General features: G+C 37.6%; 8 protein-coding genes across 8 annotated transcripts; 2 read left to right on the top strand and 6 right to left on the bottom strand.

Moving 5' to 3' along the window:
- Positions 1–949: 949 nt before the first annotated feature.
- BDF20DRAFT_953119 (uncharacterized protein) lies at positions 950–2,798 on the bottom strand. The gene is made up of 2 exons (XM_053084890.1): positions 2,271–2,798; positions 950–2,192 (listed from the first exon to the last, which is right to left on the bottom strand). Exons 1-2 carry the CDS (start codon positions 2,410–2,412, stop codon positions 1,159–1,161), a joined length of 1,176 nt encoding a protein of 391 aa, XP_052939588.1. The 5' UTR covers positions 2,413–2,798; the 3' UTR covers positions 950–1,158.
- A 1,408-nt stretch (positions 2,799–4,206) lies between these two features.
- On the bottom strand, positions 4,207–5,967 carry BDF20DRAFT_833095 (uncharacterized protein; the record flags this gene model as incomplete). The annotated part of the gene is made up of 6 exons (XM_053078606.1): positions 4,207–4,441; positions 4,510–4,744; positions 4,841–4,960; positions 5,046–5,219; positions 5,347–5,715; positions 5,925–5,967. 6 exons carry the CDS (start codon positions 5,965–5,967, stop codon positions 4,207–4,209), a joined length of 1,176 nt encoding a protein of 391 aa, XP_052939587.1.
- A 1,441-nt stretch (positions 5,968–7,408) lies between these two features.
- On the top strand, positions 7,409–9,590 carry BDF20DRAFT_815696 (uncharacterized protein; the record flags this gene model as incomplete). The annotated part of the gene is made up of 6 exons (XM_053077108.1): positions 7,409–7,457; positions 7,548–7,801; positions 7,985–8,169; positions 8,256–8,638; positions 8,857–9,129; positions 9,205–9,590. Coding segments are annotated over 6 exons (1,530 nt in total), but the record flags the coding sequence as incomplete, so codon positions are not given.
- A 641-nt stretch (positions 9,591–10,231) lies between these two features.
- On the bottom strand, positions 10,232–11,791 carry BDF20DRAFT_854519 (uncharacterized protein). The gene is made up of 5 exons (XM_053080188.1): positions 11,487–11,791; positions 11,274–11,376; positions 10,975–11,199; positions 10,713–10,867; positions 10,232–10,632 (listed from the first exon to the last, which is right to left on the bottom strand). Exons 1-5 carry the CDS (start codon positions 11,635–11,637, stop codon positions 10,265–10,267), a joined length of 1,002 nt encoding a protein of 333 aa, XP_052939585.1. The 5' UTR covers positions 11,638–11,791; the 3' UTR covers positions 10,232–10,264.
- A 509-nt stretch (positions 11,792–12,300) lies between these two features.
- On the bottom strand, positions 12,301–13,118 carry BDF20DRAFT_910740 (ribosomal protein S27a-domain-containing protein; the record flags this gene model as incomplete). Its single annotated transcript, XM_053083741.1, has 3 exons — positions 12,301–12,315; positions 12,403–12,755; positions 13,016–13,118. The coding sequence occupies 3 exons, from the start codon at positions 13,116–13,118 to the stop codon at positions 12,301–12,303; spliced, it is 471 nt and encodes a 156-aa protein (XP_052939584.1).
- Positions 13,119–14,817: 1,699 nt separating this feature from the next.
- Positions 14,818–17,137, bottom strand: BDF20DRAFT_854512 (ergosterol biosynthesis ERG4/ERG24). The gene is made up of 6 exons (XM_053080187.1): positions 16,579–17,137; positions 16,290–16,504; positions 15,982–16,222; positions 15,680–15,895; positions 15,327–15,599; positions 14,818–15,264 (listed from the first exon to the last, which is right to left on the bottom strand). Exons 1-6 carry the CDS (start codon positions 17,018–17,020, stop codon positions 15,254–15,256), a joined length of 1,398 nt encoding a protein of 465 aa, XP_052939583.1. The 5' UTR covers positions 17,021–17,137; the 3' UTR covers positions 14,818–15,253.
- On the bottom strand, positions 17,138–19,274 carry BDF20DRAFT_854507 (uncharacterized protein). The gene is made up of 6 exons (XM_053080186.1): positions 18,866–19,274; positions 18,630–18,761; positions 17,903–18,550; positions 17,509–17,840; positions 17,312–17,418; positions 17,138–17,235 (listed from the first exon to the last, which is right to left on the bottom strand). Exons 1-6 carry the CDS (start codon positions 19,046–19,048, stop codon positions 17,195–17,197), a joined length of 1,443 nt encoding a protein of 480 aa, XP_052939582.1. The 5' UTR covers positions 19,049–19,274; the 3' UTR covers positions 17,138–17,194.
- A 388-nt stretch (positions 19,275–19,662) lies between these two features.
- BDF20DRAFT_854506 (aldehyde dehydrogenase domain-containing protein) lies at positions 19,663–21,760 on the top strand. Its single transcript, XM_053080185.1, has 4 exons — positions 19,663–19,827; positions 19,904–20,005; positions 20,081–21,265; positions 21,340–21,760. The coding sequence occupies exons 1-4, from the start codon at positions 19,776–19,778 to the stop codon at positions 21,483–21,485; spliced, it is 1,485 nt and encodes a 494-aa protein (XP_052939581.1). The 5' UTR covers positions 19,663–19,775; the 3' UTR covers positions 21,486–21,760.
- The last annotated feature ends 385 nt before the right edge of the window (positions 21,761–22,145 follow it).

The following is a 22,145-nucleotide window of genomic DNA, read 5'->3' as shown; positions in this document are numbered from 1 at the left end:
GCAAGAAATGATTCAATTAAAATCGCCGACCGTAGCATGGTTTAAGAGTGGAGTAAAACAGATTGAAATCGACGCTTTTTCTCGATGAAAATTGGGTTTTGATACATGAGACAGTCTAAAAGGGCAAACTGGCTATCGTAACATATCCGGTAGCAGAGCAACATCTACAGTCGTAAGTGCTATTTCAGCAAAGTATGTCGAGTCAATGAAGCTTAGAACCTCGCAAAAGTGTTCTTCATAAGGATAACCGTAAAACGGGGGGAAAAAAAGGACCTATAGGCACTGACACAAGTTATTGTTTACTTTCACCAGAAAACGATGGATGAAATGGGTTGCGTTTCTGAAATAAAAAGATATAATATGGTAATGGACAACTCACCCATCCATACTATCGATGCAATAGACGCTATGATTACAGCAAGAGAGTATAAATATGTTTATCTCCTGCTTGATACTCCTGAGCTTAATCCTAATGAGCAATTTTGGTTCAAAAACCAAAAGGTATATAGTCTGAATGACAGTGAATATTTTGATCAATGCAAATTGGCTAACACAAATAATAAACGATCAGTCGCTATTCATTGTCTTTTTCTCTCAATAATAAACATCATTGACTGACTCATTCTATTCGAGACTTGATATGCTTGAGTATGCAATCTGATTCATGTTTTGTTGTGCTTTATGCTTAATGATTCGCCTATCCATAACAAAACCCGTCAAATGCTGTAAAGTCAACCAATTTCTGACTTTGCTTTTTGCGTATTTGAATGAAGTCAATGTTTTTCAGCTACTGCTACGATGGTAAGCTCTTTTGATGAGCAAAATTATGCACTCATGAACATGTTCGTCTTACGAAAACAATATGTTGATTTTTTCAATTCAGTTTTCATTTTTTTCTTTTCCATTTGAAATCATAAATCCTTTGTACAGTTACACTATAGAAGGAAACATGGGCGAAAAAAAAAGGACATATAAATAGATGTGGTATATTTTGTATATATAAATAATAGAATAATTTTCATAAGCTAAAAGATAAAAGGCCGAATTTGGATAAATATAGATAAATATATAGAGTGTGCTTACATTTATAAGAAAAAAGAAAAAAGAGGTATCTAAAGGAGAGTATTGTGTATAAAATGGAGATTGAATGGGTTATGATTACATAAGATCTCTTTTCATTATAGTTTGTTGTCTAACATGACTGATAATGTTGTAACCGGTGGCCAAAGAATTTTCGCAAAAAATATTGGCACTGTATTTTCTTTTTTTGCCAGTTGAATAAATATCATTGCTGATTGGAGAAGGCGTCTGCATAGGAGTTGAATCACTGGAGCTTGGTAAAGATGGGACGTTACTAAAATTGCTGCAATCATTATTCGTCTTTCTTTTCTTTCTTTGATGAGTTTGGTGAGGACATACATAGTGTGGCTGTTGGCGCTGTTGCTGATAATATTGAGGCAGTAAAAAAATAGAAGGTGAAGGCAAAACTATGTTGTTTTTAGTAGATGCTGATAACGAGGGTAAAGGTAATGTAGGTGGAGGTGTATGTGGAGGTGTGATAGTAGTGGCAAATGAAGTGCTGTTAAAAGTGACTTGTTGTAATGTTGAGGACGTGAGCAAGTGAGATGGTAAGGGCATTGTCGTAGGCGTTGTTAATGTTGTCAGAGAACTATTCAAAATCTCTGTGATGGATGTTGGATGCTGCAGCATGGTTTTGGCTTCCACATGCTTGTGTAATGACTGATACCATTGCTCAAATGTAGGTTGAGCGATGTACAAGTTGTAATCGATAAGCTTTAAAAAGATTCTTTCCGATACATTTACTTCCATGACAGGTAAGCCAGCAATCTTGGCCCACGCAGAGTTACGATAAGTTTTGTCTTGGACAAACTTGGAAGCAGTAATTAGACTCGCCAGGAACATCCGTCTTCCACAACTAATATAGGCGTCCTCGGTGGCTAAAACACTGGATCCATTCTGATGAATTCTTGTTAAATTCAATCTGATTTCTTGTCGAGAGCGAAAGATATAATACAAAGCTGTTTGCAAGGTTGAGTAAGTTGTTCGTGATCTTTTCAAGACTTCTTGAATAAATGTTCGTAGAGGCACCACCATGTTGTTACTGAAGTTGCTGGATGGCTTTTGGGAGTAAACGATATCCCAAATGGATTCAATGACTTGGGCATTTGCATCTAAAATATAAATTCTATGATAAGTATGAAGCGATATACAGCGGACGAGTGTAGTCTTATTCGTGCCTTGCTACCAACCTATGAGCGCATCAACGTAAGCCATCCTGTTATTACTTAATGAAGGTATCTTTTCTTTATATGGTTGAAAAGTAGTAGTAGTAGTAGTGTTGGTGGTGGTAGTAGTAGGCTGTTGGCGATATTGATATTGAATGGACGACATTGGAGGCTGACGATGAAAGAAAGAATAGAGGAAAAAAGAAGCTTTATAGTTGTAGAGAAGAGATGGTTCGAATATTCCTTAAAAAAGAGGAGAGAAGGAAAGAAGAAAAAGAGAAAGAACCAGATAGAGTGTGAAGATGCGAGGAAAGAGGAGAGGAAGAGGAGAGACAAGAGAAAAGATAGGTCTTTGGATGCTTTATGACTACTTTTTTTTTTATTGTTGTAATATGATGACAGACGACTACCGTTTTTTTTTTCTTTCTCTACTCGTTCAAATGATTGACTTTTACAGCCAATTTATAAAAGAAAAAATCGTTTTAAATGTGTTAAGAACAAAGAAAAAGAAGATCAAAAAAGAAAGTAGTTAAAAAGGGGATCTCGAAAAGTAAAAAAAAAAAAAAAAGAAGGGAAGGGGAGGGGGTGGGGGGCGTGGATGAAATTTATCGTGAACAAGTGCTTGTTGGATACACACACACACACACACACACACACACACACGCACACAATCATTCACACAACATTTCAAATGTCGTTTTTAACTCGTTCAGCCTATTATCACAGTAGGGGAAGCTTAACTTTATATGTACAAAAAAAAAAAAAAAAGATATTTTTCAGAAACACCTGACTTCACCAATCAAACAATGAAATTTCGCTCCTAATTTGAAACTTTTTTTTTTTTCGTAGCTTGATAAGTCGTAGTCTAGCTATAATACATGCTTCTCTGTAGAGAAGAGTAAAATGTAAAGAATCAAAAATAATAAGTAGAAGCCACGTTTCTTTTCCCTTAAGCATGGCACTACACATAGGGGTAGAAAAAGTAGGCTTTCTTGAACAGAGAAAGGGGGTCTCTAACTACTGCTTTCTCTCCTTTAACTTTATCCAAAATCTCGTGGTTCGCGCGCGCGACAATGGCAATAGTGGGTGTGGCAAACCAATAGATGAGCGTCCCCGAAATAGTATTATTGCATATGTAGTGATGATTGCAATTTGTAACCAATCAGTTGTTATTTTAAATGTTTCTTATATGGCCATCTTGTAGTCTATTGCCAAAAACATTTTCAACAGGGCTGTTTGATAAGAATCGGATCAAGTTAATTCGGCATACAAAATAGTAGGTATCAGGGGTGTCAATCATCTGTAGAGAACAGAATTAATTTAAATCATATGCTTAGATGTTTATTTGTAAGAAAAATTATTAGGTATGTACTAACTGCTGCACATTATCTAATTCTATTATTTTACCAATTTGCATAGTATAAAATGTCAGGAAGAAAAAGGGTCTTCGGATGAATTATGCGTTTCTTTTATTTGGGGCTTTTTTTTTAAAAAAATTTTGGCCAGTACATCATGTATACACATAACTGTTACATAGTGTTACAGACTAGCAATGCAATCTTTCGTGTTGTACTCGATTTACACACAACATGTAATTATACCAGTAGAGTTTCTTTATTAGCTGCAGTCTTGGCAAGCTCTACAAAATTATTTTGTAAAACAGATAAAATCAACGGCACACGCGTTTTTCTTTTTTCTACCACTCCTTTCTGTAATATGCACAATATATTTGCATATAAAAATGTAATATGTATGTGCTATAAAAGAGCGTAAGATCCTATCCTGTGGATTCGAAACAGAGATCGTAAAACAAATACAAGTCATTTACTTGCAGTCATATATTTTATTACACGAAAATCATTATATCATAGCTCGTTTCATCTCCCTTTTCAAATAACATCAGAGGAGAAAACTTGGTCAAAATGTTCTTTATTAAGTACTCCTAATAAAGTAATGTAAATTAATAAGGTCGCTCTCGTCTGTCATATCTGTTCGCGTCTCTTCCATAATTGCTGGAGTGAGTTCTTCCACCTCCTCTACGATCGTCATTATATCGACCACCGCCACCAGCGCCGTCGCGGTAACCGCCTCTTTCTCTCGTGGGTCCACCAGAAGATGATGCGGATGAAGATGGTCCTTTCTTGGTGCGACATTTGAAGCATTCTTCCCTTCTTGAGAAATTATTTACCCCACAGCTATTTTTGACAAAAAAAAAAAGTGTAAGTGATGTGCAGCATTCACAATATTATAGGAAATCTCTAACCTAGAACAAATCCAATCGCCCTCTCGACCACCACCATTACCACCACCTCTATCACCACCGTATCGGCTTCCACCCCCTCGTCCTCCAATGGAAGAGCTGTCATTGTTAAAGTCTCTTTCGTTGTTGTCTCCTCTACCACCGCTATATCTATCGCTGTCGTTGCGACTGGGGTAATCGCGATATCCGCCTCTTCCACCACCACGGCCACCGCCTCTACCACCGCGACGATCGTTAACTATAAAGGTATATACAAAAAGAGACTCAGCATCGAATATCTATTCATCTAGAAAGGGGACAAAAAAATAAAAAATAAAAGAATAATTTGACTTACATGAAGTATTCATCTTTCTTTCAGCTTTAGAGACTTGAATAATATTGCCCATAAACTCTTTTCCGCCAAACCATTCAATAGCGGCATCAGCTGTAGGTGGGTCATCGTATGTCAATGTAGCTAAAACAAAACAGACCACTTTTGTGAGTTGACCTTGCTCTTTAACTTGTCACTGTTCCAAGTCACTGATTTCCGCGAGTATTACCATCACCCTTGGGAAGACTAGTCGCTTTGTCATAATAAATCCAAATCTTGGGTTTTCTCAACTTTTTGTCTGTCTTAATAATACCAATCGTACCAAAATGTTCTGCTAGTTTCTCTTCGGTGACGTCTTGTGGAAGATTAGTGATATAGATGGTATCATCCATAGTATGCATACCTATAATTTTAAAGTCAAAGTTCAGTTTTTTCCTTTTCTTTATTCACATATATTTTTTTTTTCTTTTTTTTTTTTTTTTTTCTTTTTTTTTGGTTGCTAACAAACGAGAAAGTAGTAAATTGTTTACCATTTTCATTAATTCTTGGTCCTCGACTACCGCTGCCACCACCTCCGCCATATCTTGAAGGACCTCTGCTATCATAACCACTGCTACTACGATCTTGTCTATCGTACCCACCGCGATCTTGCCTGTCATAACCTCCCCGATCTTGTCTATCGTAAGTTCGATCGTAGGCCGATGAAGAAGACGGTTGCTGCTGCTGTTGTTGTTGGTCATAATTGTAGCCTTGCCCATAGTAGTTGTAGTAATTTTGGTAATCGTAATTATAGCCTGCAGAAGTCGCTGCGTTGACATCAGTAGCGCCTGATGTTGCTGCTGTCCCCTCTGCTGGGTTAGCTCCGGCAGCTGGATTATTGTAATATTGTTGCTCATCATCTTTTTATGAATAAAAAAATGTCAGGAAATCCAGAACCAGAATATATATACATATATAATGAAAGAACAATAGATAGATAATCCATCCTTCTGCGGACAGATATCATCTTACTGCCTTCAATATATCGTCGCATATATTGCAATATATCGCAAATATGCAAATGAAATAAAACCCTCTTATTTTTAATCCGAATTATGTCTAGATTTACATTGTTGATATGAAGGAGCTTGTTTGTTTCCTGAATCTGCCATTTTTGCTTTCGTTGTTCAGAAAAAAAAAAAAGAGCCAAAGGAAAAAAAAGAAAACCAAATGGAGAATAAGTTGAAGAAAAAGAGAATTTAGTCTAGGAAGGAGCAGCCTGTCAAAAGAAGTGACGCGCAATTTTTTTTTTTTTATTGCACACATTCATACAAAAAGCACGCAGAATTATGCAGAAGGTTAGAAGAGGCCTTTTCTGTAGATCTTGAGCAACGATCAAGTAGTTCTTTAGACTGCTCTCTCTTCAAAATCATGACTCTGATCCATTGTTCTGAGCAAGAACTTATAAAGCTAACCAATGCCATTGTGTCTTGTAAACTTACCACTGAGATAAATGCAGACGGAAAACCTCTTATTCTTAGTATTCGCAAATTAAAGTGTTATATGTCAACTGATGGCGAAAGATTGATGACTGTATGGGAGGACGGCAAAAACAAAAAACAAAAAAAAAAAAGCAGAAAGAGATCACTATCAGTATTGCGATATTTACTTATTAGTCTTTTGTTTTCTTCCTTTAACGGTGATGATGCTTTCCTCTTGGTCCACAGTGGATTTATAACACATTAAAAGCCAGGAAAGCCACAGCTTTACGTAAATAATAATATAATGATAACTGCTTGTTACCTTTTGTATCATATAAGTAACAGGTTGTTTTTCTCTTCAACTTTCTCTTTTACCTTTCTTGCGCCACTTTTTCAATAGAAATGACAGATCCTGTGAATCAGGCATTGATAAATTTGATGAAGGATATAGTAGTATTTGAAGAAGCTGTTAACAAATCAAGGTATAGTTTTCGAACTGAGCGGTTTTCCGTTAAAATATACTTTTAACTAATTAATTCGCTAAAAGCTCACTTGATACTTTGTTCAATGTAAGCTTCAGCGTTCGTCAATCAAATTACCGACTGTGCAGCTCGTATCCACCATAGTTTTCTTTTTTTAATTCGCCCTTCATGTCTCTGTATAGCTCATCAAAAATGAAGTTCTGAGTATGGTTTGGCTGTTATGTTTGATAGGTGAAAAATTGCCAGAGATAGTAGTCCGTCGCATCCATGAATACTTGATTTTAGGTTTCGCCTCCTACGGCAACCAATACCTGAGTACAAGGTAATCGGTTACGATCTATACTATCATCGCTTTTTATTCTTTCGTATCGGCCATTAACAATACCTCTGATTTTAGCATAACGAACAATGATCAAAGAAATATTGTTTATACCAGCAATCAACTATTTACCCATATGATGAATCATCAAGATCCGATGCTTAAGCGAGTACTACAAAACTCTATTGTTAACGTAGTTGATCAATATCTATCTGTGGTGAACCAGAATAAACCATTGTCAACAGGTTAGCTTGAAGATGTTTCTTGAATTATTTTGTTTAAACAATCCTAATAACATACCTTCTCAATAATAGAAATAGAAAAATACACCTTAGGCTATATATTAACCCTATCAAAATCATCCCCATTACTTATGGAAGGTTAGAGCCATTTGAAAATTCATTATAACGTAATCTTAAGTCTTCAATGCTGCTCCTAATCTTTGCTTTTGTTTCTTTTACTCTACGCAGAGTCTTGGCCATTGCTATTCAGACAATTGATAAAGGAGGATACAGCGGGTACCATTTTTCTATATGAAAAAGTTAACAGATACTCACTCGTACGCACTTCAAGCGACAAAGCAGAAACGGTAGCTGATCTCTTTCCTACATGGCTATCTAAGATTGCTTTTGATCCCCATGGCCTTATTATGAAGCATGCTGTAGATGTGGCTGTCATGTTGGACACTTTAGCTCACGACCCTCGATTAGATTTAACGCACCTGGTGCCCACTGGTGATAGATCCATCATAGATACTCTAAAGCCTTCGTTCGAACAACTGGATTTGAAGCAGCCATCTATTGATTTGATTCAATGGGCTCTATCGCTACTTTGCTCAAAAGAGAATCAAAAAAAAACGACGAGAAATGGACAACAGCAAACATTACGAGGTGTAGACGATTTAAAGATTCCCTTATTTTTGTTGCAGTTGGTCATTTTAAAGGATGAAGTTGTAAAAGATACGGCGATCGATATGTTTGCTCAATTGATTACTCAATTGGATAGATCAGAAAGCAAATCGTTTATGGGAGCAAGATATCTGATTTTGGAGCTCTTAACCTCGACAGAGGCTAAATGGCCAGGCATTTTCCAGTAAGTTCAGTAGGTGATGTAACTAAACAGTGCTTTACGTATTGCAATGATTTATTCCTTGAATGCCTTTTTTATTCTCTCGACAGAATTGTTCTCGATAACATATTTTCCAGGGCAATTGCAATGCACATAGCTGATAGCGAAGGGGCTGTGAATGTCGAAAAGATTCTGGGGAACTTGGCTTTATTATTTGAGCATGATTCTACCGCACCCAATGAACCAACAGCAGGCTTTCAAGCTTTTCATTCATATATGACGACTCATTGGCGCCAAGTGACTCTACTCTTCTTGAATCATCCGTCCATGGAATGTCGTGCCGTGGGATATCGTGTTTTGACAAATTCCAAATTTTGGCTGCCTATTACCAATAAGGATGATTTGCAAACTATTGCAAAACTCTTTGTTGATGCTTGGTTTAGAAATTTGAAAGGTCGATATGTCCAATGTGGACAGCCACAGGAAGAAAAGGGTGAGCTTTATGTGCTTGAAGAACAGCAACGATTAAGTAAAATCAATGATACGAAATCTTTTTGTAAAAAATTTCAAATGGACTTATCATTTTCTCTTTTTCTTACTATTCTTCATCAGTTACACATTGCGCTGAAAACATAGAGCTGGTTAAGAGCATTTTAACTGTTGCTATCGACAGCATATTGGATGGCGCGCTGGAAGTGTTTCCTAAATCAGATATCAACGCGATACAACAGGAAAAAATAAGTTTATTGAATAGAATGCAAGCAACTGGAGCACAAGTTGATGCATATAAACAACAAACTCGACAACCAAACTCATTCATCATGACGAAGCCGCCTCAATTTGTCACAAGCATTAACTGTCTCAGCCAAGAAGAAGTAGAAAATCAAGGTTTTTTGACTATCAGAGATAAGATTTATGTGGATAATATTGAGAGGACAGCCAGTCTTTTCTATTTCTCAAAATATTTGCCAACTACAACTTGTGGTAAGCTCATTTTCATTACAACTTCAAGCCAGTTTAACGTATGCTCATGCTAACTAATTATATCGCGTAATTAAGATGGCTTTATGCAAGTAGTTGTTCACATTTTGTCTTACTTATGCCGAAAATGGGAACCGAATTCGATACCTTTGGACACGTATGACGACGTGTTACCTCACAATATACCTTACCAATGCGATATAACAATTGGAAGTGCTTTCAAAGATCATCCTGTTTTGTTTCTCATTTTCGAAAAATATACAAATGCAATACGCGAATCGGCAAACGAACAGCTTCTACATCAGTTTCCTACCAATGAAATCGTACGCAGCATATTGATCTATCTCATCGTTTTTTGGTATATGAGAGAAGTTGTTACCATTCCCACAACACTTCGATTTGCTACTCAACTTGAAGAAACAACACGGCTCTTATTGCTATTGGAACCTGTAAGTACTATTTGAATGGTCTTGCTCATATATGCGTATTATATGTGTTCACTAACAAATACGATATGGATTGTTCAGGTTTTACCTGAATCGCTAGTCAAGATAAATCAAGTATTCCCATTTGTATCTGCAAAGGATCTTGGTGATATACTTCATCAAGTGGTGTGGTATTATCTTCGTTGGCACCCTGCGACAAGGAATGTAACAAGTATACCTGGTTTAAAAACGATGACAAAAACAGCAGCTAGCTCATCTACAATGTATGGGAATGAGGATGAAAAGGAGTTAGCAGAAAAGTGTATGAAAAAGTTGAAAGAAATTTGTGAAAAGCGACTTGCGGTTTTGGAGCAAGCGCCTTCATGGCACCGAGCACTCAAAGAGGTGTTGGATGGGTTATCGTAAAACTGCTATACATAGAACGGTATGCCCAGTTTTGCAATCTGTAACTATTACTGTTACTCCAACTCACTCATTAGTATGCCATCATTAAATCCCTAAGAATGTGATTTTGTAAGCACAATATCCAAATTTCGCCTTCATATATTTTAATACATTAAAAGTGAATAAAAGAAAAGAAAATTACAGAGGTAAAATGAAAAAGATATAACTTGAATAATTTTTATATGTCAAAATACAAAAAAAAAAAAAAAAGAAAAGTGTTATATTGTTTCTTATATAGCACTAAACCTTTAGGCCATACGAATGATACCGGCATTCATCAATTTACGGATGTTATTAGCTACTTGAGGGTTCTTTAGGTGTTCTTGGGCAGCTGCGGGATCAGCTTGCATTTGTTGAAGAATTTGTTGCATGACAGGATCAGCAAGAATACGTTGAACTTCAGGATCTTGTGCTGCTCTCTTTAATGTTTCCTCAGCTGATTCATTAGCGTTACCCATAGGGTTCATAGCAGTATAAGCCTTCATCATTTGTTGTTGAATCTCACGACTAGCTTTTCCTTCCTTGTCATGCTCTTGAGCAAGCTTGAGTGTATCGATGGATTCTTGATATTCTCTCTTGATGAGTTGAACAGCAGCCTTACGAATATAACCACGGACTAAAATATGTATAATCAGTTTGAATTGTTCTCTTTCTCCTCCGAATATCTATTTTAATGCTTTAACCAAAAATACTTACCGAAGGTAGGGTCGAGTTCAATACACTTGTCAGCATCCTTTTCAGCTTCATGAACAGCCATTAGCTTCAAGTAACAGGCAGCACGGTTGGAATAAGGTCGCACATCCTTATCGTTACGTTTGATTGATTCAGTATATCTTTCGACAGCTTCAGGCCTAAAAAGAAACAGATTCAAAGACGAGAAACAATATTAAGTAACTTCCTTCAAAAACGCAACTTATCTGTTTCTGAACTCAACACCAATTGTATATCGTATACTTACCATTTGCCTTCCTTAAAGAGAGCATTACCCTCTTCACGAGCTTTATCAGCAAGTTCAGGGTTGTAATAAGCAGCTTTCTCCTTTTCTTTCTTTAACTTTTCGGTGTCACGTAGTTTTTGAAGAGTTTCAGGTGTACGATGTTCGGTCAAAGATTTACCATAATATTTGATGGCATCATCCAAGTTATCCAATTTAACATAAGCGTTACCAATACGCTGAAGAGCTCTATTGAAATCATTCAATTAGAGAAGGTTTAGAAAAATTATCATATCTCAGGCTCAAAGGTGCATGTCACTTACCTTGCAATTAACTTAAAGTCACATCTCAATTCGCGACCGCGTTCAATGGCATCTTCACAGACCTTGATACAGTCTTCGAACTTTTCTTGTTCGAAAAGAACAGCTACATATTTATATACAATGTTTACGTGAGTCAACGGTTTGCGTATGAATAAATCCCCACACAACATTAAGCTATGCAACGATGTAATTGCCCGTTTCTGAAAAGCATACCTGCTTTATTGGTTAAAAAGGTGATATTTGTGTTATCCAATTCATACGCCTTATCATAATGGCTAAGGGCAGTTTCGAAGTCGCGCTTCTTATAAGCTTGGTTACCGAGTTCTTTTTCGTTCAAAGCTAATTGCTTATTATCGTCAGACATGCTGTATTTTTTATAGCGGTTGAAAAGAGAGACAAAAAAGTATGTTCGAAGTATCGGATATTGCAGGTAGGTCGCTTATATAAAGAAAATCCATCACGAAATTTCTCGAATTCTCGATGACGGGTGACCGGAGAACGGCTGATCAATTTCAATTTCAGAACAGATACGCAGTGCTAAAGCTGTGTAGTTCAAACGGGAAGTTCTATTGTGGTGACTTACCCTTTGTCATTACTAACCCTAAAGACTTTTAGAATTGTCAAAGAACAGAGAACAATGTATATAGGAGTACCTATGTGATTGTATTTATTCTGTGGTACGCCTTGATGCAAGACTCCATATAATAGGCGATTACATGCCCCGAAACTACACCACAACGAATTAAAGAGCTATGGAGCAACAATGCGGTGATTGCTCCGTAAAAAACTTGTTCAAAAACGAGACCTCTCAATTACCCTTTTTCAATTATCTTTGATAGCCATGCAATTGAGCATATAATCGATGCTTATACATACATACGTAATTATCAACTTTCAACAAGAAAGAGTTTAATAAATCTAATGGATAAATTCAAATATTGTTCAAGAATTTATTGTTTTCTGAATGACAACTAAATAAAGTACAAGACAAAATGCAAAATGCTTAACCTATCATTCTACATCAGACTTAGGCTTGTTGTTCCTATTTCAATGAGGGCAATAAATGTTAGAAACACTCTAAAAGACCTCTCAAAAAGGCAATTTATACATCAGTTTCTTATATCCTTACCTTTTGGAAAACGTAAGTCAAGTGACACTTGCCACAGTATTGACGGTCTTGATGCTTGGCCATGAAGACACCAGCACCACAGGTGGCATTAGGACATTCACGACGGAGACGAGTGATCTTACCGGATTCATCAACCTTGTAGTACTTAAGGATAGCCAACTTGACCTTGGTACGCTTGTGCTTGATCTTCTTGGGGGTAGTGTAGGTCTTCTTCTTTCTCTTCTTACCACCACCGAGGAGTTCGATGTTAAGGTTAAGAGTGGAGTTGTCTTGGACACCGTAGAGGGCAAGAGCTTCAGAGTTTTGGAGAGACTTACCAGCGAAGGAGAGACATTGAGCATCAGCATCAATACCTAATCAAAGAAGAGCAATAAAAAGGGCCAAAGAAATTCTAGTCAGCTATGACCATAAACATATAATGTGCTAGCGCGCTCAAACTGACAAAACAATCATGCTCTCGACAAAGCTACACAGAAAGGTTGTATGTATGGCTTTTTTCGAACTTTAAAAATTGTTCGTTGAAATGATGCTGACTTCAGTTACACTGACAGGATAGCATCGTCGAGAACAGATAGCTTTCTTCACGCAATTATCTATCAGACTGATAAGTTACCTTCACGAGCAGCAATCATAGCCTTAACATTTTCAACGGAGGTGGTAGGGGCAACCTCGAAGGCGAGAGTGTTACCGGCAAGAGACTTAACGAAGAGTTGCATGTCGAATGGGGAAAGAGGGGGAGCAATAACTTTGCCTGTGGCTTCGTGATTCTTAATATTGTTTCCCTTCAAAAAATTTTCTGTATTTAAATGTGATTGGCTTTCAAAAGTTTAGTGGCTTGGAAAATGAAGTGCCAAATAAATGTACATAGCAGACTTATAACAAAGTCGAGGAACGGTTATAGTCCAACGATCAGCAATTGATACATGATGTCAACGGGATGTAGAAACGATGGATCGCCTTTCGGAAATTCCAAAAGAACTGCGCCGTGAGTTTTCTTAATGAGCTGCTTATGCTGCTCGCATAGTCATCATCCTTCTCTATCGATCTTTTTCAGAATGAGCGAAGGTTCAAAAAACGTACAGGATCCTTTATTTTTAGCAAGAAACTAGTACTACATGCTCTTCTGCATGGTAACAATTTTTAATACTGTTTGAGAACGGGGGAGAAAATGAACAGTTTATTTAGACGTAAACATTAAGTAAGATATTGCAATTTCAACAAAATCTACCCTCCTGTAAGGAAGTGGAAGAATTGATGAGAAAGGCACACTATATTGAAATAAGTTGATATGAAGATTTAGCATAATATCCAGAACAATCTATGGTTTTTTCATTTGCGTTCATTATAATGATAAAGAGTATAAAAAAAAGTGTAAGTTATCAGACTTGTAGCTCCTTCCTTGCCATGTCTCTGGAATAGAAGACAGGCGAGATCATCAACTGACAAAAGCCACTCAGAGAGCCGGCAATTGCCACACTTCACTCAAAAGAAGGTCTACTAACAATCATCGACTAACTTTGGTATTGTATCTAGTTTAGAAAACGTAGAATTGAAACGTACTGAATACAGATCCTGTAGAGTACGGTCACTAAAGAAACACATCCCTTTGTCTACTTTTGATGCCTTTTTATACCTTTTTTCAGCGAAAAAAATTTTGCAACTGAGTTGGAAACGTACAATGCACGGTCACATATCACAATGAGTTTGAATATTTTTGGTTCCGTTTGGCTGATAGATTGAAACAAGCCGACGATATGTATCAAATCGAAAAACTGTACTAAATTCTCTAGGGGGCTCAGCCCCCGGTGGAGTGGTTAACGCCTTGGCTTCCAAAACCAACGATTGTTGGTCGATTCCTGTACGCCGCTGATATATTTCAGCTTTGATCCCTTTCTCTCTGCTTCCTAGGGTTTTTTAATGCCGCTATCAAGGTGGTTCCCGGTCGGTGTTGGTGTTTAAACAAGTTATGAATAATTGCGGTGCCCGCCCAGGCTTAATTAAGCAAGATCCCGAACCGCGCCCAAAGTCTTAGCCTACCAATTATAATGATTAGTTTAGCCCCTTCCCCCTTCCCCCCATTTAGATAGTATGCTTTTTCGCCCACCACGGCACCCTGACCGACTCTATGCATCGCTCTATTCTCGAGCTGCCCCGGGCAATTTCTGATATGTAGTTTATCTATGTGCCCATTGGGTTTAAAAATTGTATAATAAAAAAATCCTTGTTTAAACGTACTAAATTCTCTAGGAACGCTCTAATAGGAAGCATTCTACAACAGAAAATCCCTCTTCGTTGCTGACTTGAAATCCTAATTTGATAACTGAATTGAGAGCAAAAATTCTGGGTCCGAACGCATTTACGATGACTTAATTGGCAAAAATACTTCAGAGGTACGGCAAACTTTACACTCTTAATCATTAAGATTCCTATGATTTGTAGCCATTTTGCTATTAATTGCTTTGCATCTTTGATCTTTTCAATCAGTTTGATATCTTTTTTCTCAATCGCCATCATGAGGTTGAGAAAGCCTAGTTTGAGGTAAAAGCTCTAGATCAAATACTCAGATCTACTCACTGTTCAGCATCCGTCTAGCTTAGTCAGAATTTGGGTTGACTACGGATTAAAATTATAGACGTAAAACATTCTGATAATGGTTATATATTAACGGCTGCATTAATAGTTTGAGTTATCCACTCAATGGCGGATTAGCTACCAAAAAGTTGGAGGGAATAGTTTAAGCTTGTAGTATAGAGAGGACAATCAATTTAGTATCACTTTTACAGAATTAAAAATAGCATATATAAGTTTGTTTAAGGTACTTTCAGCATCTGACTCATATGAGTTCAGTATATTAGTAGATACCTATTATGAAAATTTGGGTCAGTAAATTGATTGAAACGCAATCGTTCTTTAGTGAACTTTACCAGGAATGATCTTATATTTCACAATCCTACAATATTTTTCCCAATCTTCACCATACTTAGTTCTACATTTATGATCGTCTCTTTTTTCACGGTGGATTAAAAGAACTGCAAAATAGACAGGATAAAAGTATGGAATAGGTGAGCCAAATCCACATGGTAGACTCCAGGATAGAGACATGAGCCAATCGCCAAGGTAGTTGATATGGCGAGCAACGCCCCACCATCCTGAAGTGATTAATTTGCTGCCTCTCTTAGTTTGAATGTATTTGAGTTCTAAACAAATAATACAGAATTTATATGTTACTTGAATTGCGCCTTAGCAAAGGTCACGAGAGGTCTTTGTTGGAACTTACTTTTGGATTGGGGACTATTGGGATTGGAACGGAACTCATTCTTTTGTGAATTAGCACTTCTGAAGATATAATATCCTAGGAAATTCAAGGCAAGGATACCGCAAAATTCAGCCCAGCTAATGCTTCGAGGGAAATCGACTAGATAGCGTGCTTGAAGGGTGTAGGTAAAAGGTACCCAAGTATACAAACCGAATGCGAGCATAAAACCAAAACCATCTGAAGGGTGGGAATTCGGAATAATTAGTAAAGTTCTGATAAGATGTACAGAGAATTTTTAGCTTTAAGGGCAATCCTGTTCATACCTGTAGTGATATCCATTGTAGTCAAAACAGCTTCTTCATTCCAGAGTGAGTCGATAACATACCAAGATTGAAAGAATTGAACGAGAACCATACTATTAGAAAGATATCCGAGGTCGCGATATTGTTTAGCAGCTAAACAATAGTTGAGCACAAGCCAACCGATCAATCCAGGACGAAGCTCCGTGAAAAACTTGATGTCGAAACTGCCAACACGAGGGTTTAATTCTCTACCAATCATAAACTACAACACGATTATTATTTTACACCGTCATTGACTTATCGCTTCATATTTATAATGATGCACTTACATCGTAAATGGGATTACCCGAGTTACCTCCAAGGGCTAGTAACTTGTCTCGGCCGAAACTTCCAAGATAAACGGCCAATGAGATAGCATAACTGAAAACAATAGATGCGAAAGCCAATCCAATATAATGATCATAGGCATATTCAAGAGGCTTGAGACCTGTACTCTTCAAGAAATAGATTGCAGCAAAAATGAACGTATGGAACGATCTAAAACCTATGGACCGTTTGTCATCATATAATTAGAGTCTAACACAGAGGCGGCTTTCAATCGATGATTCAATTTCTTACCATTCATTCGATATTTGAGTCTTTTACCGTTTCTCAACTCTGTACCGGGCACTAAATCACCAGGCAAAACAGCATAAAAAAGAGCCAAAATAGCTACAAATGCCGTATAAACGAGAAAAGCCGAAGGATCGATCATGGAATAGAGATAGTATAAAGTCATTTTTGATAAAATGGTGCCCTTAGGATCTTCCATAAATGCTTTGGAAGGGTAGCCGGTGGAATCACAACAGGTGGAAAAAAACAAAACAAGAAGTGGCAAGAAAGTTATCATGCCTAATGCGCCAATGGGACCACCGAATTCATAATGAGTAGTCTTGGGATTCAATTCAGTGATTTCGTTAGTAGCATCGGAAGAGTTGGAAGAAGATGCTGCTGCTGTTTGTTGTTGTTGCCTCTTTGAGGCTGGCGTCTGTTGCTTTTTTCTTTGAACAGGCTTTGCCATATATGAGTTGTAATTAACAGAGGCTTTCGATAGTCTCTGTGAACGCTGGCAGATTTGATAGAAGAAGTAAGAAAAAGAGGAACAATGACAATTGTAACAATAGCAATCAAAAAATATTATGCTCTTCTTTATTCAAAAAATGGTACGAGTCTGTATTGACATCCGACAGATTATTTATTCGCGTCCAGTTCTATCATAATTTTTACGCTTCTTGACTATTCAAGCCGGGAAAAAGGAAGCAAACTATTAGTTCAAGGTAACAATGGACAGGCAGGTAATGAATTATATTACCATCTCTTAAAACACTGTAAGCAGCTGATATTTCTTGAAATTTGACTTTTGCTTGCTTTTTTTCTTCATCTGACGTGAATCTATCTGGATGATATTTCATTGCCAAACTAAGGGTTCATAGGGCAATAAATAAGTAATTTAAGTGTTAGTTGGGAGTCTGTCACTAGGCTTTGTAACATCTTTGATTCTAGACTTACCCTCTGAAGGCACTTTGAATATCTGCTTGCGTTGCCGAAGGTGATACACCGAGAACTCTATAATATCCTTTGGAATCACCTCCGCCAGTATTATAGCTACTATTGTTTTCATACCACGAGGAGTGATTAGTTCTCTCTTCACGCCAACTACGGCGTCTCTCTTGATCTTCAAAGGCAGCATATGCTCTGACCCAATCCTCATCCCATATCTTCTGATCTTGAGCAATTGATTTAATCTCTCTTTCTCTAAGAATATCTCTGACATAAAGCGAGAGGATTGGGTAATACATTGCTAAGAAGGATGTTGCTATTGTGGGTAAAACAATTCCCAACTGCAGATTTGAATGCTTCAGTACGACGGTTGATCTTTGCATTTAAAAAATGTTTGACATACCCAAAAAGAGCCACTGATTCCTCCCCAACCTATGCCACCAGTGATTGCCATGGTTGTTGCCATACCAATAGCTGAAACGCCTGCTACCCTTTCCCAGTTGTATGTCTTAATACCACCCACGGATAAATCGTGTCCATTGATAAATGTCCGCAATCTTCTTCCCAGGTATTCCACAGTAAATATAAATGTAGCGTAGTAAACTGGTGACACTTTTACATTCTCCAATTGAATATTCAATTTGACAAGTCTGGTTTCGTCCATGCTGTAAAAATCTCTCAAAAATTTGTCGGCCAAGCTGTATTCCGTATCTTGTATGTATGTTTTGGCAAATCTTAACGCAGTAGCTGGATATATTGAAAACGGATCCACTTTACGCGTTGCACTGCTGTCGTTATCTAGGGTTGGCGTTTTATCAAGAAGGGAGGGTGTAAACGGTACAGCATTTTCAAGCGCTGGACCTGTCGTTATATGGCTGACAAGTCCTCGTCGATATCGATGTGAAGCATAGATTTGCAATCCTGAGTGACCTAGTGGATTATAATCGCGTGTAAAGCTGTGCTTTTGCGGTACCCATGCCCATTCTGTTTCCCATCTTGTTTCGTTCTGCTTTGTAGCAGGATTGTAGCGTGTTTTTAGTACTCTTCTGCCCTACATTGATAAAGTATAGTCGTACAAATTTTTATTATAAGCATGGAAGACCTTCCCATTGCAGAACTATTAAGCTTACCACTTGAGCTTGTTCTATAGCTGAATGCACTGTGGCTGAAACTACCCAAAAAGGCAGAAATACCTCTTCTGGAAGTTTTGTTTTTGGTATACGTGCAGAAAAGAAGCCTTTACCATGATAATCTTGAAATGTCTAACAACGACGTACATGAGAGTAAAGAAAAGAGTGACTTTCAGATTTGGTTCATGGTTTATAATAGTTTGACATTGAATGTGCGTTTTGAGATGCTTGATTACCTGTTCTGCAGCTTTGACATGCTGTGCAAAAGGAATCGCTTTCAACTTATCGGCGGAAGGGCCCCCATCCTTTTTATTGTTATGGCTGCTTGAATAGCGAATGATACGTTTCAGCAGACATGTTGTTCTGCTACTTTTATGTTTGACAGTTGAAAGGCGGAAGGTTGAACTAATAAACAGCATAGCTTGTGTCTGTGTTTACATTCCTTTTACTAAATCTGTAATCATTTGGGCTCTCAACTATTGTCCGACAATGACTGACCCCGCAGTTTTGTGTGTGCACAAACTGTAAAAAGGGCGGGGTTTCATCATTCGTTTGACACCAAACAATAAAGACCTTTCCAATCAGTCCCAACCCCACAAATTTAACCGCGTTCCTTTCTTTATTGGAAGCTTACAGAACTCTAATGCCAATATAAACCTAGACTTTCAGGTCCGTTGCACCAGTGAAATTGTACGCATAGTATGCTGAATAAGCCTTTCTTTTCCTTTGGCACTACCTATACTAAGTCTTATAATGATATCATTCACCTTATTGTTCTCACTTTTCAGGATCAATGGCAGACAGGAAAAGCTAATCTAAAAAAAAAAAAACGAGATGAACTTAGTGCTAAATAGGGTTTAGTAAGGTAATGCCCACTATTCATAAGAGGACGAGAAAAAAAAAAAAGCTTAAACTACAGTACAACCATCAATGAGAATTTTTTGAATAATTTTCAAACAATACTTTCCCGCGCGTACATGAATGTAACATTATTAAAAATGCATAAGCAAGTAACATACAAAAAAAAAAAAAGATATAAAAGAGCTGTCTATTTCTCTTGTAGCTCCTTTTTTTTATTATTTATTCAATTTTTATACTGTTATTGAATAAGTTCCTTTCGATCAAACGTATACTCTGTTATAAAATATGTCTCAATTCATCGTAGAAACTGCCACTCCTAAGGGTTATCAATTAAAGCGTAAGCTTATCGTTTTGTTTCATTTCATGCATGAGTAATCGAATTCATATACGCTCTCATTTCTTATGTATAATAGTTCAAACCGGTTTGTTCATCAACAATGAATTTGTTGCTGGTTCCGATACGATTGATACCGTCAACCCTGCCAATGGCAAGGTAATTGCTTCTGTTCAAGCTGGTAAAGTATTATTTTTTTTAATTCACTTGTTTGGTATTCACAAACTAATTAATCTTCATTTTATGTTTCGAACAGCTGATAAAAAGGAAGTGGACGCCGCTGTTGATGCCGCTTCGAAGGCTTTCCATGGACCTTGGGGCAAAATGACACCTAGCAAACGTGCCGAACTCATGCTAAAGCTCGCTGATCTTATTGACCGTGACAACGAAGTTCTTTCTCAAATTGAAAGTCTCGATAATGGTAAAGGTATTACGTTCTCTCGTTTATTCGATGTGAAGCAGATTGCAATTACACTCCGTTACTTTGCTGGCTATGCTGATAAGATTCACGGTAAAGTTATCGACATTGAGGGTGCTTTATGTTATACTCGTCACGAGCCTATCGGTGTTTGTGGTGCTATTATTCCTTGGAATTTCCCTTTGATGATGTTAGGCTGGAAGCTTGGTCCTGCCCTCTGTACCGGTAATACCGTGGTCGTCAAGACTTCCGAAATGACACCTCTCTCTGCGCTTAAGGTTGCGGAACTTATTGTCGAAGCTGGTTTCCCACCCGGCGTTATCAACATTATCACCGGCTACGGTGCTATTGCTGGTGATGCTTTGGCCCGTCACATGAAGGTCTCTAAAATCGCTTTCACTGGAAGCACGGCTGTAGGTCGTCATATCATGAAAGCTGCTTCTGAGAGCAATTTGAAAAAGGTCACCTTAGAGTTAGGCGGTAAATCTCCCAATATTATTTTTGACGATGCTGATTTGGATCTTGCTGTTCGTTGGGCCCATAAGGGTATCTTCTTCAATCATGGTCAATGTTGTTGTGCCGGCAGCCGTGTCTATGTTCAAGCATCTATTTATGACAAATTCCTTGAGAAATTCAAGGAATACACTAAACAAACCAAATTGGGCCATCCACATGATGATGATACATTCCAAGGCCCGCAAATTTCGAAAACACAATTTGACCGTATTATGACTTATATTGAAAAGGGTAAGGAAGAAGGCGCCACTTGTTATATGGGCGGTAACCGTTGGGGTAACGAAGGTTACTACATCGAGCCTACTATCTTCACTGATGTAAAGCAAGATATGACCATCGTACGTGAAGAAATCTTTGGTCCCGTTGTTACCGTTTCCAAATTCGAAGATGTGGATGATGTGGTTCATATGGCTCTTGATACGGATTATGGCCTTGCTGCCGCTGTCTTTACTAAGGATACTGCCCGTGCCATTGATGTTTCTAACCGTTTGCAAGCTGGCACAGTTTGTAAGTGTTGCAACAAGCTTCATGTTATTATATCTGGTTTGTTTATACTGAGTGCTTATCTGTTTTATAAATAGGGGTCAACTGTTATAATGAATTAGATTATAACACGCCTTTCGGTGGCTTCCGTCAAAGCGGTATTGGCCGTGAAAATGGTGAATACGCTTTGGACAACTATCTTCAGGTCAAGACTGTCAAGATCAACGTCAGTCGTCAACCTTAAATAACCTTCATCTTCACATTCTTCATTTCAAACAAATCATTATTTTTATATCTTATAACATTTTATACTATGTTCTTCTATGACACTACTATTGTAAATTCAATATGATTGCATGAGAAAGAGTTATTTCATAATTGCACTATTACCCTTTATGTCACATTGTACGTTCCAATCCAGTAAATATCAATAAACCTGTGGTTAACATTTCTTCTGAACATCTTCATTGCAAAATACATACACTTTTGCAGTTCTAAGCACGGTTCAAATAGGACGGCACGGGATGTGTATTTAAGTTTTATTTTGCAAAGGTGCGGCTTTAATTGTGAAAATCCGAGGTAATAGTCAGCAATTGCTAATGGAACGCACAGTGTAGAGGAATGCTAGATTACCTATTGCTCCTTTGAAGTTGACTAAATCATAATGCAATTGTGCGGAACATTGGATTTGTATTGCTTTGTGGAACTAACAGAATGAAGCAATGATCCAATTATGAAATTTTCAGAAAGACACAGTTACAGTAATATATCCTCCTACATGTGCTGTTACACAGTGCTGACAAGTTCTCATTCATTGAGTGAATTGTTACAACTAGATGTACTATTGTAAAACAAAGCCTACTGCTTTCAGAAAATCTCTCCGCCTGTTATAATCTTCAATATG

Source organism: Mycotypha africana (genome assembly GCF_025528875.1).
Source record: "Mycotypha africana strain NRRL 2978 chromosome Unknown BDF20scaffold_2, whole genome shotgun sequence".
NCBI lineage: Eukaryota > Fungi > Mucoromycota > Mucoromycetes > Mucorales > Mycotyphaceae > Mycotypha > Mycotypha africana.
Note: the sequence above shows the minus strand (reverse complement) of the source record. Positions and strands in the feature narration are given on the sequence as shown.